General features: G+C 48.4%; 1 protein-coding gene across 1 annotated transcript; it reads right to left on the bottom strand.

Annotated features, from left to right (window-relative positions):
* Positions 1-3,350: 3,350 nt before the first annotated feature.
* LOC105190628 (band 7 protein AGAP004871) lies at positions 3,351-12,091 on the bottom strand. The gene is made up of 5 exons (XM_025307806.1): positions 11,887-12,091; positions 10,308-10,488; positions 6,579-6,740; positions 4,421-4,586; positions 3,351-3,716 (listed from the first exon to the last, which is right to left on the bottom strand). The coding sequence occupies exons 1-5, from the start codon at positions 12,089-12,091 to the stop codon at positions 3,573-3,575; spliced, it is 858 nt and encodes a 285-aa protein (XP_025163591.1). The 3' UTR covers positions 3,351-3,572.
* Between the last annotated feature and the right edge of the window lie 4,222 nt (positions 12,092-16,313).

The raw sequence follows: 16,313 nt of genomic DNA, 5'->3' as shown, positions 1-16,313 counted from the left end.
TCACTTTTCGCAGCGTCTCGTTAGATTTATCGAGACAAATGCGTCTCCGAAACTCGTGAGGATCCTTGTCTTGCTCAAATACGATTATTTCGATCGATCGTCATTGGTGTTTAACGAAAATACTCCCTCGTCGCTGACTCTTTCTCCTCTTTTTACCAACTGCTCGGCGTCAAACGTAATACAGAGACTCGAAGGAAACACGATTTTTGTAGCAGTCTTTAACCTTTAGAGGACCGGCATTTTTCCTTTAAAATTTACAATTCTTTTCGCGGAAAATTTATATATATATATATATGTAACCATCATGTCGCGTAGAGTTTTCGAGTTTGTTAGTGGCTCCCATAGAAGCCACCTCGGTCCGGAACGAAACGACCGAAATAAAAAATTTTCAAAATTTGGATCTTGGCATTTTTAGGAGCTCTTTTATATCGCAGATCATCATTTTGATATCAGATTATCGAAATTTTACAAAGAAAGGCAATTATTTACCTAAAATAAGTCTATATTACTATAAGTAATCTCATACGGTAATAAAACTTTCCTTTAGCATGACCCAGAGCTAACGACGTGGACGTAGAAAATTATGTACCTCTTTTGTTTTTTTTATATTTTTTGTTATTTAAAAATATTTTAATTTTTTAATTTTTTTTATAATTTTTTAAATTTTGGTTTTAAAAAGTAATGAAAATTATTTTATTACAAAAACTATTTTTCTGTATTTGTATATTTACTTGTTACTTTTAGAGTGATTGTTATCACGCACTGTGCGCAATCGAAACTCTAATAGTGTTGTGTGCTGATTTCATATAATTCTGAAAGAAAGTGAGCCTGTTATAAATAAAAACGTACTGAGATGCAAATTACTATGCAGTTAAAATGTGTACTTGTTAATAAATGTTTATTTACAAGTATTTAATAAATGTTTATTTACAAGTAAGATAAAAATCACACGAGCACATGCAAATATATTTTTAGAGCACGTAAACATCGACATAAATGCATAAATAACTATAATATAACCTTTAAGAAAACACTGAATTATGCCGATTTATATGTGGCTCCTATAAGAGCCACTTCGGTCCTTTGAACGTTAACGAGAAACCGCGATTTGGGAAATCCTTTGGTGATCCGGATGAAACGGATACACTCGCTTCTGATGCGATTAAGTCGGAATCGTGTCCCGTTAAAGCCCGACGTTCCCTCTCCCTCGAATATTATTGTTTATACCCTGCTTGCTGCATCGTCTACGGTCACGACGACGACGACGACGACGACGACGACGACGACGACGACGACGACGACGACGACGGCGCGGCGATTATTCTTGCAAGCGCTTTCCCCGAGTTTAATTGGATCCCGCTAAAAATATAGCCTTCGGTGGAGCTCTCGGCGGAGCGTGGCATTCTTAAAAAAGCCTCGCGCACTCGAGTGAGGTAAAAACCACAGAGCGCCGCCCGCGCACCGCGCTCGGCGCGTCCGATGTCCGTGGAAACGGGATAATAAAACAGCGAGCGGCAAACGCGTTTAAGCGAATTCTACGGTATTTAGTAACGCTTGGCGGAACGAGCGAGCGGGGAAAGGGGAGAGACAGGGGGGAGGAGAGAGAGAGAGAGAGAGAGAGAGAGAGAGAGAGAGAGAGAGAGAGAGAGAGAGAGAGAGAGAGAGAGAGAGAGCGAGAGAGAGAGAGAGAGAGAGAGAGAGAGAGAGAGAGAGAGAGAGGTGGACCCAGAGCAGACGGATCGTATGCAAATCATGACGGCGGCGATCGTAAACCTCGCTCGCGCGCTCCACGTTTCGAGTGGGAAACGCTCCACGTTTCCCGATGTGGGAAAATACCTGTACGACATCGGGCGCGTTTGCACGCGCGCGACGAACGGACAGACGGAAAGAGACAGAGAGGGAGAGAGAGGGAGGGAGAGAGGGGAAGTCGAGTGAGTACACGCACGAGGTTAAACGAAGGCGGGCTTTGAAAGCGATCTTATAGGGGCACGTGTTTATCGAATTTCCATCGGGCGCGACCAGCGATCGGATCAGGAGTAACGTTCGCGTAATTAATTTGTCTTTAATTGGCGGATCGTCAAACGCAAACGGTATCAGCCGGCGCGTTTGCAAAAACGATCGTGATGGCCGATCAAGCACGGGAGCGCATGCGGACCGAAGCGCGTTTCAGCTTTACGAGTCGCGTCGTTTCGTCGTATTTATATTTGCTGTACATCCGGCAGGACGAGCAGGGAGGAGGAGGAGAGCCGTCGAGTGCCCTCCAATGCTCGGAATTAGAGGACAAACTGCGAAGTCTTGCGTTTGTTCCAAAGACAAACGGCCGTGTTTCGCGGCGCGAGTTTAGCGTGTACCGTCCGATTTGGCATGTTTAACCGTATAAGTGGCACTTCATCTCGCAAACTTGAGACGCGTTTAGCGCTAAATGCTGAGTCGGAGTCCGAGAAACATCGGTGATTATTACTAAATATTAGGTGAGCGAGCGAAAGTCCTGAGAGGTGGATTCTGCAGTAGCGAAATGGACCGAGTGATTTTATCATTAGAAACGACCTATTCGTTCCACCAAGTGATCGTCGTTGTTTTTTTATTATCCAACGATTTGTGCGCATTTCCATATTTGTAAGCATCGCCACGAATGCTAAAAGTTTCGCACTCACTCGAAACACCGAGCTCGGCCGAATCGAAATTTCAGGACATGCGCGCGCCGTGAGCAAATGTTAAATAACCAATACGGGCGAAATTGTTTATTATTTGTTTTATTTCATACCAACTGATTACGCAAAGTGCGTTTGTCGCGAAATTCGACGTGCAATCGAACTGAGTTGCGTAATTAATGCATCGTTTGTTGAAATAAAAAATCAAGCGAGATTAAAAACGCACTGGACTGGACCCTGTCGTGCGAGGCATAATTAAATATTCAATATTATAATCCTCATAATATTTATAAAACATATAAAGCTGATACTCTTTCGAAGCGTCATGAAGCGACAGCGGCAACTATTCGAGCCAACGAGAGACAATAATAGGATGTATGACTTGTTACGCCCCTCTCGAGGTCCCCCATCGGTCCTGAATTTGTTCGACGGAATTTGCAGGGTTAACGTGTAACCGAAATTCCGACTCGGCCGTAGGATGTAACGCGAAACGGAAACGCGCGATTTCGCCATTAATTTCGAGATCGGACGTTTCGTTCCGACAGAATTTTAATTCACATTGAATTAACTTTTTAATTAAAAATTTGCCCCGGTTTTCTTCCGGTGAAGCGCGTGCAGCATGATGAAGCAGAGAGAGAGAGAGAGAGAGAAAGAGAGAGAGAGAGACGACGGCACATAAAAGTGCAATTTATACAAATTAGCGGAATAACAACGTGCGTTATTCAATCTTCATCTGATATCTCTCCCGTTCCACCTGTTCTCCTTTTCTCGTCGCATCGTGTAATCGTTCTCGACATCGCACGCGGTGACGTGTATCGTGCGTGCCTTTTTTGCACCGTGCAATCGCTGACAGGATCGCCTCCGTTTGCACGAATCAGTCGCAAAACCGTGATCGCAATTTTTCGTGTTTACCCTCCGCCCCTATGAGAGAGCGGGCCGTGCAGTTCCCTGATTGCCGTGCGCGCTCGGGGCCAGCAGAGGCGCCAGGAATTCAACCGGCAACGGGAATATGATCGTCGAGTTCTTCTCGCCGCATACATTGTTTAGAGTCTGCAGGTATCGCAGCTGCCGGCACACAAGAATTCCAAATATGACGCGGGCGGGAACCTTTTTTCTCCGCCTGTATTATCTTTTAATTATTGCACTCGGCCGGCGGGCCGGCCGGCTAGCGCCGATTCTCGTTTAATTGGACCGCGCCGTAGTCGCGCAAATGCCGCGTTGCTAATAAATACGCAGCGAATAGTCAAATAAAAGCTCTCGCATTCCGCGTGTTTGTTTCCATCCCCGCCGCCCCTGTTTTTTTCCCGGTTCCCCGTGCGAGCGACTCCCTGCGCCGGAAGCTTCCGTTTGAAGGGCGAAAGAGACCGAGCGAAATCATCCCTGCGGAAGCGGCGCTCGTTAATTAGCCGAATTGCCCCTTGCCGACGCGGCCGCACTTTGCGCGAGCCGCTCGATCGGAAGAAGAAAGGGATAATGCGGATTCACGGAAAGCGAGCGATTGTCTCTTGCGGAGTTATCGTGGGAATCGCGTGAGAGTCGAGGCAGAGCGGAAAAGCGGAAAGAGAGAGAGAGAGAGAGAGAGAGAGCGGCAAGGATCGAAGGGAGGAGAGACGGAACGCGGCGTGATGCGCGGCGCTTATGGTTCGATAATTAGCGGCGCTTGATAATTAGCGGCGCAATCCCGTCGGACAGTCGCCAAGTCGACCATCGCAGGGAGGAAGTGATAAATAGCGATGCGAGCGGGGCGGGAGGCGCGGGCGCGCGAGTACCTGCAGGGCGGCGGTGCTCGTGGAAATGACGTCGCCGGCCTCTTTCAGGGAATGGGAAGCTCGCATTTCTCCTTCCGCCGCAATCACTTTGGCCCTCGCCTCCCGCGCGGCTTCCGCCTCCGCGGCCATGGCTCGTTGGAGCTGCACCGGAAGTCGGACGTCCTTTCTGAAGCAGAGGCATCCGTTAGATACCCGTTTCGGGCAGACGGGCGGAGGACGGGGGCGGGCAGTGGGGCAAGGGAAGGGGGAGTGTATCGCGAATTCACGTGGACGGAGGAATGCGCGAAGAGCGGCCCTCGGGACCACCGGCGGCATCCAACGCCGTCGGTGGGGTCGTTGTCGCGCCGTGTATACGCGTTCGTTAAATTCCGCGTCGATTCTCCCGGCCGCGTCCGCGGGATAATCTTGAAAATCTGATATCCGACATTTCGCACTCTTGCTCCAGAATTTCATCAAATAGGCCCGTGCGTCGATTTGTTCTCTATTTTTTGTTTCTCTTCTTTTTTCACGGAACATTCTTACTTTGTCATCGGGCTTATTCGACATACGAGGGCAATCTGAAAAGTTGTCGGCCTAACGATGAAAGAAAAGTTTTTCGCCGTGAAATATGTTCTATTGTTCAATATAATCTCCTGAAACTTCGATACATTTATTCCAACGTCTTTCCAATAATTCAGTACCGTCATTAAAGTGTGATTCCGGCAGGTTCTTTTCGCTCTGGTGCATAGTGGTGGATTCAAGTTTCATCAACAGTTATGAAACGACGCTTGAAATCCACTTTATTTTGCTTAAAACGATTAAAATGTGCCAGACACGCTTGAGAAATACGCATTCGAGTGCGTTTTTGGTCAGTTGTTAGCAAATGCGGCACCCATCTGGCACAAAGCTTTTTCAACTGGTGCTACTACTCGAATGACTTGACAGATCGAAATAAAATTTTACATGGGTTTATATCAGGGATGCCACTTTCCAGTACAATTATAGTTTGACAGTTTCTAATGCCATGTATGTGTCAGGTCGAGAACTTTATTCAGACTGCCTACGTATATGCCGATTTATTTCTGTTTTACACCGGCCGTACGCGTTATAGAAATTCGATGAATGCTATTTACACACGTTGTAATCACTCTTTCGCGTATGTGTGTGTGTACACGATGACTATCGAACGTTCGCGGCGAGTCTATCTTGCCATGACATACGAACGCAAAGAGAGTTAATATCGGAGTAGTAATATCGCCGTGTTGTGCTAGCCGGGCGGCCGCATGTGTGTGTGTGTGTGTGGGCTCTGCAATATATTGTAATCTGATTACTTCTTAATAACTCTCCGTCGATGTAAATATAAGCGTATCGATTCGTTCTGCCCGACTACGAAATTTTATCGGTTACGCGGCGGGCGGACAAATGAACGGCCGAGCGAACGGACGGACGGATGAGCGAGCGAACGGTCGTCGACCTGTTTTGCGCGCGAACGCGGATTCGGCGAGCATTTAAATTTTAAATCGCGCCACGCGCGTTCGTGTGTTTCCTTTCCCCTCTCTGCCTCTCGCCCTCCCCTCACCCCGCTCGCGGTCAAGATACATTTTGGTTAGCGCATCATTTCTATCGGGTCACGCTTTACGCGGCGGTCGTTGCGATTCCGAATCGCTCGTCCTCTAAACGATCGCTTCCCTTTTATTTTTCGCGCACGACTCGATGAAACTTTTTACAACTTTAGACATCTTAGCCCCGACGTGTGGCAATCAATAATGTCGCATCTCGTAATTTGAGAGAAGGAGAGCGCGGAAAAGCGCTATATATCTCTCTCGTAAAATACATTTTAAAAAGTAATGACGTATGTAACTCTCCCCCTCTCTTCTTCCTCTTTCCCTCTCAATGGAAACAAGTAATCTTCCCATATACGCACTTAAAACGATGCATCTCAATTTCCGCCTCTCTCTCTCTCTCTCTCTCTCTCTCTCTCTCTCTCTCTCTCTCACCCCCCTCATTCCATCTCTCTTTCTCTCTCGTCCATCTAAGTAATCAACAAATTAATTACTGAGATGGGTGAGCTGCACCGTAAAGCGGGGCCGAGGGGAGGGACGAAGGAACGTAAATACAACAGCCGTTCTACGTTCTCTCGCGGGCGCGACGCGCTAAAACATGGAGGTAAAATATTCACATCTCGACCCGCTCGACTTTGACTCCCCAAGGATCCGTTGCCTCGTCCAGGGCGGTCTGCATGGTGTGGGAAATGGTCTCCCGCTCCGACAGGATCTCGGCGAGATTCCTCGTGCCAAGGACCGTTCGCAGCGTGCTCGCGGCCAGTAACCGCGTCGAATGGCTGGAAAAGTAAGTGAAGGGGGTTGACTCGCGGGGAGGGCTGACTCGCCGCCGCGCCGCGCTGTCGGGGGCGGTAAACCGTGAACGAGCTGGCCGCGCGCGCGCGCGCGCGCGGTGCTATTAAACCCCTGCGGAACGGACGCCGGACGTCGACACGCTGTCGAGCATTTCTCGTGATTTTTAACGCACCAGGAACAGCAGCCGCGCAAGCCATCGCAAGCAACGCGCGTGCTCGGCAAAACTCGCGACGACGGCATTATGCGCTATAAAAGCGTTATTACGATGGTGTCGCATTACGCGAGAGCATTCGTCGCGTTAACGCCTCCATTACAGCGCGATGACAGCGCCGAATATACGCCGTCTCCGCCGGAGTGAGGAATTATTAGGGGGCTGTTTACGCGATAATTAACGCCGGCGGCTCTTTTTTGTCCTTCTTTCTTCTTCCCTCGCGTGAAGCGTCAGCTTCGTGCCGCGTGCCGTGTTCTCTGCGCAGCGTGTTCGCTCCGAGTGTTCGCTCGAATGAAAATCCAGCTCGGGAAGTTTAGCGACGGACGAGTCGCTCGAACACGAGGGATCTCTCGCTCGTAGAGAGCGAATCCATCCTCCGCTCTGAATCGCCGAGTGAATAGTTCCGCGTGAAGTCGGAGTGAATCGGACGCGCGCAGTCGGCCGATTAAAGGTCGCAAAGCTTTCCCTCCCATGAAGAAGTGCAAAGTGTTGCAGGCTTTAATCGGCCGACTGTGTATTCCCGCCGTTTCATAAATTCGCATACTAGTTGATTGAAACGCGTTGATTCACTCGCGAGGATAAAGAGCCCGCTCGAAGTTTGGGTTAAGCCTTTGAGCTCCGATTTCTCAAAGCGTGCGCAGCAATTCCCGGATGGAAAATGACGTTTCCCTGAATTCTTCTGCAATTTCTCTTACGTTGAGAATGCTACGTAGGCAGTCTGAAAAGTTTTCGGCCTAACGATGGAAGAAAATTTTTTTGCCATGAAATATGTTTTACTTTTCAATATAATCTCCTGAAACTTCAATACATTTATTCCGACGTTTTTCCAATAATTCAATACCATCATTTAAGTGTGATTCCGGAAGGTCTGCAAAATATCCATCCACGGCTGCAATAGCTTCGTCATTTGATGCAAAACGCTTTCCAGCCAGGAATTTTTTCAGGTTTGGAAACAGATAATAGTCAGAGGGAGCCAAATCTGGTGAATACGCTGGATGTTCAAGCAATTCGTTGAACTTTAATTCGTTGAATTTTGCCATTGTCAAAACACTTGTGTGAACACGTGCATTGTCTTGATGGAAAACGATTCTTTTCTTCTTTAGAGCAGGTCTTTTCTCACGAATTTTTGCATACAATAGATCCAAAAGGTTACAATAATATTCAGAGTTAATCGTTTTATCTTTCTGAAGATAATCGATCAACGAAACACCTTTGTAATCCCAAAAAACTGTTGCCATAACCTTTCCTGCTGCTGGAACCGTCTTTGCCTTCTTTGGTGCACGTCCACCGGTGCTTCAATCCATTGTTTCGACTGTTCTTTTCGCTCTGGTGTATAGTGGTGAATCCAAGTTTCATCAACAGTTATGAAACGACGCTTGAAATCCATTTTCCGTTTTGCTTAAAACGATCCAAACACGCTTGAGAAATACGCATTCGAATGCGTTTTCGGTCAATTGTTAGCAAATGCGGCACCCATCTTGCACAAAGCTTTTTCATATGTAATTCTTCGTGCAAAATATTTCCAATTCGTTCTTTTGAGATGCCTATAGTCTCAGCTATTTCACTCAGCATTTTCACTCACCGATCATCTAATACCATATCATGGACTTGTTGAATGTTTTGTGGTGTTGTAGCAGTTTTTGCCGACAACCTTCGCGTGGATCATCTTCGAGGCTTGTACGACCAGATTCAAAAAGAGCAGCCCATTTTTTCACAGTGGAAAGTGAGGGTGATGCATCCTTATACACTTGTAACAATTTCGGATGAATTTCTGTTGGTGTTAAACCATTCAAAACAAAGAATTTAATCACTGCACGATATTTAATTTTTTCCATTTTAAAAAAGACAATGACGCGTCAATATTAAACTGGTGCTACTACTCGAATGACTTGACAGATCGAAATAAAATTTTACATGGGTTTATATCAGGGATGCCACTTTCCAATACAATTATAGTTTGACAGTTTCTAGTGCCATCTTTGTGTCAGGCCGAGAACTTTTCAGACTGCCCTCGTAGAAATTCCATGGATTTGGTGCGCTCGGCGGATTAAATATTCGCAACATCGTTCTTCGCGTCTAAAATGGGAGAAATGTTATCTGTTGGAAATTATTAAAAAGCGAGCTTCCGCGTAGGTAGGTAATAACGTAGGTAGGAAATAATTACCTGAGATTTGATTCTTTCACAAATTGTTTCATAAACTTAGTTAGAACTAAAGTCAACGCACACGCGCAATGTTTACGCTGAAAATCTACTGGGAATTGTGTGTGAACTTCACGCAGTCGATTGATTAAAAGTTGCAACACTTTTTTCTCGGTGAGTCTCACAACGCATTCCGCAATCCAATAAGAAAATATAATCTCTTGAGAAATAAAACCAAATTCTATCGGGCACGGGATTCTCGTCGAGAGATGAGTGATGCAACCTTTAATATCAGTCGACGTTCCCCACGGACCTGAAATGAATATCGCGGGATAATCTGCTCAAAGAGTCAAACATTCCCTCGTCTAATTCCGAATGACGGTATATTTACTCACGAACGAGCTGCTCTTCGAGCGGGACTTCATTTCGAGAAATTTCAACGGTGCCACGCGCGCAGACGCGCGCATGCACACGAACATGGCGCGTGTCGCGTCATTATTGCGCGTCGTATCAATTAATTCCACTCGCGACGTAGCGCTTTCAACGGCGCTCGCGCTGAATAAACCGAATTGTTCCGTCGCGACGAAGTACGTAAGTAGCGCGAAGCCCGTTGCCGCGGTGCGCCGTTGCGGTGCCGAAAAAGCTCTTAACGTCGCTGCAATCAGCTTACCTTCGCCGCGCCGGGAACAGGAAGCTTACAGCGAGCGCGACGCGGCCGCGAACGGGCTGACCCGGGAAAAAGGCGCGCTCAATCAAGTATTTAAATGCCGTGTCGACCGCGCGCGTGCGCGCGCACGGCAGCAGGAAGAACCGAGGGAAAAAGCCACGGCGGGGTAAAACGCTTCCGCGGCAGGCCGCGGGAATAAATCTCGAGCGAGACCTCAGACGGAATGCAGACGCGGAATCGGCTAATTGACAGAGACCGAATCGATATGTCAGTCGGCTGAATAAAAGGCTGCAACGCGACGCGTGTCGTATCCAACAGGGGAGTAGATTTGCCGAAAGACAAGTTCTCTCACATTGGACGCCCGGCGCGGCGAGACGCGAGTCGCGAGAAACTCGTGGAAAAACGTGACGGCTTCTAATCAGCCGACTGTGCACGCATGCGTGCACGCATGCGTGATTGCTCAATTGGCGATTTAAAGCCCGACGACTATTTGTCTCGTTTTCTTGAGATATCTCGCCGCACCTCCGTGGTACCTGTAGTTCGCGATTTCAATCACTGCGCTCAGGGGCTCCTTGATGCGGTAATAGACGACCGCGTCGACGCTCACAGTCACCGAGTCCTTGGTCAGCACTTCCTGCGGCGGCACGTCGAAGGACACTGTCCTGAGATCGACGCGCACGCAGTGATCGATGCACGGCATGACGATGAAGGTGCCTGCGGAGGAATCGAACGGGGACTCGCCGTTCCTTGCGTCTTCCTGACGCGTTCGCTACTTCGCGCTTTCGGTATTCGGAAAACTGTGCCCTTTATATTTCTCGAGGAGGGAATGTTTTATATTATATTGAAAAAGTGAGAGAAACGTTACCAGAGTATTCATGAATTGCATTTTTTTAAATGAAACCTTTCAAACTGGAATGAAATATTGCAAATATCTACCTGGTGCGTGCTGCGTCCATTTATTTACGCGGACATGGAATGAAAATTTGCCGCAGTCGCACGTATCTGACATCGGTAGCGAAAGCGACAATTAACTTGAGGGAGGTTGACTTGAGAAAGAGAGAGAGAGAGAGAGAGAGAGAGAGAGAGAGAGAGAGAGAGAAAACGAGCCGGCGTACAATGGGGCCAGATGACATTTTTTGGTTTAAAATTCTCTAGAGACCTGAATTTCCAACCGATCATCGACACCAATGGATAAAGTTGATCCTGAATAAATTCCAAAGAGATCTGTCCAGCCGAAATTTTGAAGAAATTATCGGTTCAGAGTACATGCACGGAAAAATACATTTGCTAATATAGGGACAACTAAAAATATCAGCTACAGAAGTAAATTTGCTTGCTTTCACAGCAAAGGATTTAGTTATGATATCCAAAAAATTTGCTAATGTATGATATTAGCAAATTTTTTGCTATAAAATCTTTTATAGCGAATAAATCTTTTGCTATAAAAGCAAGCTTTACTCTTGCAGCTGATATTTTTAGCTGTCTATATATTAGCAAGTCTTTATTTTCCGTGTGGGTTTAGGGTTTGTCTTGAAAGTTTATCGTTTAAAGTACAGTGTCTTGGGTTCGACCTCAATGGGTTCGAGCTTATGAATACTGAATGCGAGACCCCAGAGCTTATAATCACTTTTTAGAAAACTCAGAATTTCAAAGCTCATCATTTCAGCCCACATTATGAAAGAATTAAGGATTAAAATCCTTCGGTTTTATGCTTAACGGGTCTATATTTGATGTTTTTGTATTTTGGGCATATGAGTTTTGGGTTAATGGATTTCTAGTTCAAGATCGAGGTGTCCGTTGATTGGTTTCATAGTTTCAATCCGCTGAATACGCTATTAGATAGAAATAAGTGTCGAATAATGAGTATTTCACAAGTTTCTCGCGTTTAACGATCATTTTTCCTCTTTTGGGGCTGGTAATCGGAGAAAGAAATTTTTTTTTTAATTTTGGCAAGACAGATCTCTTCGGAATTGATTCAGAATCAACCTCATCCATTGGTATCGATGATCGGTTGGAAATTCAGGTCTCTAGAGAATTTTCAACCAAAGAATCATCGAGCGAGTCATCGAGACGCAACTCGCGCGAATTGTCACAGCCGATCGGTGGATTTACCTGGGCCGCGAGGTCCGCCTTTCAAGCGACCCATCCGGAAAACGACGGCTCGCTCGTACTCTTGGACGACTTTGAACAAGCAGCAGAGGGAGAACGGCAGCGTAATCATTATCAGAAGACACGATCCTGTCGTGGCGAGGAATTCAACTAACCTCGTGATCGCGTCTGCTTTCTCAGCGCCGGCCGCGCGATAATTACCGCTCATGGCTGCCCCCGCTTGCGTGTAACGAAAAAACGAACGGAAATCAAACTCCGGACGTTGGCGCGTGAAACCTTCTCTTCTCACTCGCTTGTGCGAATTATTAATGCTTATCCAGGCGAGCAAAGTCCGTTGGACCCGCCGAAGCCATTTCTCTTGTATAAAAAAGAAAATTCGTACTTTTGTCTAAGATGTAATGATTCATTGTTTTGAATGAATTTTCTCATTTCTTGGATTAAATATTTTTGAAACTGTTCTTATTTTGTACGAATATATAATATCTTATATTTTATATAAAAATTTTAATATTTTACATAAGTGAATATTTTCGATATATACATTCTAATCCAATTGTCTTTTACATCTCTCCTCTATAATTCTAAATACTTCTTACATTCTTACTTGAATATTTTTATTCAAATAAAATTTGAATATATTTTCAAGACACTTTCGCTTCTTTGCAATTTTGCCCCAGCGTGTCATAAGAGTAGCTCCACCAGATAAGGATTAACCCGCTGGGATATCTCGGGGACAGCGTTAATCGGAGACTCGCGATTACACGCGCGATTGCGATTAGCAGTCATGCAACGGAAGATCGATGCGACGTCCCGAAGTGATTCTTCAATCCCCCGTTTTGTCCCGGGTGTCCCCGGGCGCGGAGACTGCGTCTAGTTTTGCGCGAATATCTTCGAATGGAGCAATAGCTGCGATTTCCACTGGCGAGAGAGATTAATCTCGAGCCATCACAAAAGTGATTAGGTAAAAGCGGGGCGCGATGCGCTCGCCTGATCCCGTCCCTCTGTCGACCCTCCCAGCGCGTTGATCGTTTTCTTTTCAACTATATCCCAGGCAAAGCAATCATGCAAACGCCTCTTACGGAGATCGCGCGCGGTTAAATTGCGCGTGAAATGGAACGTCTGGCAGAAAAGTAATTTGTCCCTTTCCGTCCATACTCCCTCTCATTAATTTCATTGCGCAGGTTTCGCCCTCTGCCCGCCGGCCGCCCCACGGCGCGAGAATTCGTCGCAGCTCGCAGGAGATGAAGAGCATTCGTCGAGCACGGCGATTTCGCTCGGTCGAGTCCGCGGATCGACGCGATCGATAAACAAAATCGCCGAGCTGCGAGCGACGACGTCGCGCGAAACTTTCGTGTTCCTCGGCCAACGGCCGGAAGTGACTTGGCCGAAAGAAGCGAGCGATTTATCTTCTCATAGCTGGCTGCCGCGCGTAATGTAGCGTACCGTGTATCGTAAAGGACCTCCCTTCCGCCTCCGTTGGCCTCCGTTGGCGCTGATCACCCTCCATGTGGTTTCGCCGAAACGACGTCCTTCACTTAAGCAGGACACGCGGGATCGATCAGCGCGCACAGCACCTGCTCGTGTTCGTCGGATTTCTCCCGCTCGTACCGCTAAATCCCACGGGATTCCGTCGCTTTATTATATACGCGGGATACGTGTATATATATATATATATATATATATATATATATATACGTGCAGCCGGTCGTCTTAACGACTTCTTGCTGCGTAAGGGAACGCGCTCGATGATCGAACCGGGAGGACGAAAAAAGCAACGGAAGGTGAAAAAAAAGGGGGAGGCAGGCAGAAAAGGGACCTTTTCCACTTTGATCGCGCCGTTATCAAGTCGTAACGTTATTCTCAATCGATCGGCCGCTATCGCGAAGCGCCAAGCATGGCGATTCTCGCGATATCGCGTTTTAAATATTGAACGGGGCGTCCCTGACTGTTCGAACGGATCACTGAATTTCCCGGTTCTTATGAGCTACATTTGGCCCCCCGATCATGTCGTTGTCGCGCGCTTTGAATAAATTACAGTTATGATGCACCAAACTCTGGACACGCGTGTGATTGGATTTTCACGACTCCGCACGGAGAGAAGAGATTGTTTCCGAGCCAATGTGACAATGAACGAACTAAGCTCGGGTCTTGAAGGAGACGAGATTTCTCGAAATTTTTCGACACACTCCCGCTTCTTTCAGACCAACTGCGAGCTCGGAAGTTTGAAAAGCCGTGAGTTTGTCAGTACCGCAGGTACCGCTGTCTCCGTGTTTCGATATTGTAATCCGCGTTTTCGTAACCTTACAATATTCGCTCGATCCTTCTTAAGGCCCGCCGGCTCTCTTCAGCTCCGATCGCGAAGTCGAACGGCAGCGTCTCGCGCGACCGGCCGACACGCACGTCGCTCGTTCCTGCGCGAGCAGTTCCTGCGCTCCGGAGAACGACGAGGACGACACTAAAAATTCGCTCACCTAAAACACCGCGCGCGCGGCGCGATCCACTCTAAATTAACCGACGAGCGCGAGCCGGCGACGTCAACGGCCCTCCCGCCGCCGCCGCCGCCGCCGCCGCCGCCGCCGCCTGCCGCTCTCGCTCTCGTTCGCTCGTGTTTACGAGCTGTGTGAAGTTCCGTGAAAAGGCAGTATAACCAGCTCGGACGCGACATACGAAGCTGTTGAAAAAGTAAATTATTCCCCTTGCCCGCCGCGCGATGTTATAACAGCCGGAGCGCGGCGAAATCTACATTCCAGATTCGCTTTACTCGGGCGCGCTCGCGAGTGCGCTGGGTGGCACGGGGGGAGGAGGGGGGAGGTCGGGAGGGAGGGAGGGGCTTAATTAACGAAAGGGGTGAAATATGTAGGAGGCGATTGTGGAACGGACACGTTAGCGTCACCGGAAGGCAATTAAATTCCAAATTAGGTAGTTAATGTAAACCGTTTCGTGTGTGGCCGACGTAAATAAGAATGCCGCTCGCTGCGCGCGGCAGTACACATAATATATTCGTCGCGGCACATCGTGATGTTTCATTTTCGCACCCTTCGGTCCTCCCCCCTCCTCCCGTCCGCTTACGACTTTGCCGATTCAGTCGGGCTCCGGCGGCGACCGGTGAGATGCAGCACGCCGGCGGAGTGTACAGCCGCCTCTCTCGAATCGTCCGCCTGAAATCCGCCGCCTCTCTCGAGCGATCTCCCGAAAGAAAGGAAATTGCTCCGCGATACGGAATGTGTTTCATATGAGCCGGATGCGGCCCGTTTGATCCGTTCGTTGGCGCGCTCGTCCCATCGATCTCCCGAAAGCAGCAGCGTTCGTCCGCTTCTTAAAGTCGAATTTCGCCCGTACGGGCTGCGATGCTCTTGGCAAGAGCGGGGCGCTTCGACGTTCCTCCGGACGATCCCCGGACGATTAATTGAGAGGGATCGTGAAAATTCCGCTTTCGCCCCGCGAGCTTTCCTCGGCCGCGTAAGCCGTCGCGCGTCGAGGAGCTCGCAGCTCGGCGCGGTTTAGTGTGATTGAATAATTGCGTTGTTCCAGCACTGTCCGGGCTCTACCGTTGTTTCCGCCGTCCGTCTCTTCTCCCCCGTTCTCGCCGTTTCCTTCCCCCTTATCCCGCACCCTCTCGTTCCGTTCGTTTCTTCTCTCGTAGTTTTTCCATCGCTCGCGCGCAGTTAACTACGCAGTTTCCGCGCGGATCGCCGCGCGTCTTTCTTTCGCGCCGTCCGCGCGCGCGCGTCAAGTTCTCCCTTTCGTTACTTCGGATCTCTGTGAATTATCCAATTTTTCGCGGCCGGCAAAAAATCGCGGACCCGGGGCGTCGAGGTCCATTAGACTAATGAAATCTCATTCGCGAGATCGCGCGCCGCGCCGCGCCGCGCCGCGCCGCGCCGCGCTGCGCGAGGCCGGGAAATCCCGCTCCCGTATTTTCGAATCGCCGCGATCGCGCACGGTAAGAGCGTCGGATCCGCGCGGTTGTGTTCTTAACGCTCATAGCTCGTAATGATGAGGTCAATTAATGCGCGGCGGCGGCGGACTTGGCCGCGTTCGCGCTGCAATTAATCCGGGTATTTCACTATACGGCTGAGGTATCCGGCCGTATAGTGCCGGTGATTGCGTAACGCACACGAACATCACCGGGTCGTGTCGGGGCGTTGCGATACCGGCACAGCCGCGCGTTAAGTGTATCGCGTGGACATTGGCTGTTACACAAGTCTGTAAAGTAAGAGCGTGTACGGCATAAATGGCATTGGCTTCAAATATCGTCCTAATTTTTTTGTGAGCCGTTTATTGCGAGGCATATCTCAAGCACAAGCTTCGAGGAAAAAGAGTGTGCACTTTGAAGCAGCTGACACGACAAATTCGTCTCATTCGGAGGTCTTTACCGAACGAATACGCAGTCAACTTAGTGGAAAGTATGCCTCGGCAGATGTCAGGCA

The sequence above is a fragment of the Harpegnathos saltator genome, unplaced genomic scaffold, assembly GCF_003227715.2.
Source record: "Harpegnathos saltator strain DR-91 unplaced genomic scaffold, Hsal_v8.6 scaffold96, whole genome shotgun sequence".
NCBI classification, from domain to species: domain Eukaryota; kingdom Metazoa; phylum Arthropoda; class Insecta; order Hymenoptera; family Formicidae; genus Harpegnathos; species Harpegnathos saltator.
The sequence above is the reverse complement of the archived record's forward strand: the minus strand, read 5'-3'. Positions and strand labels throughout refer to the sequence as shown.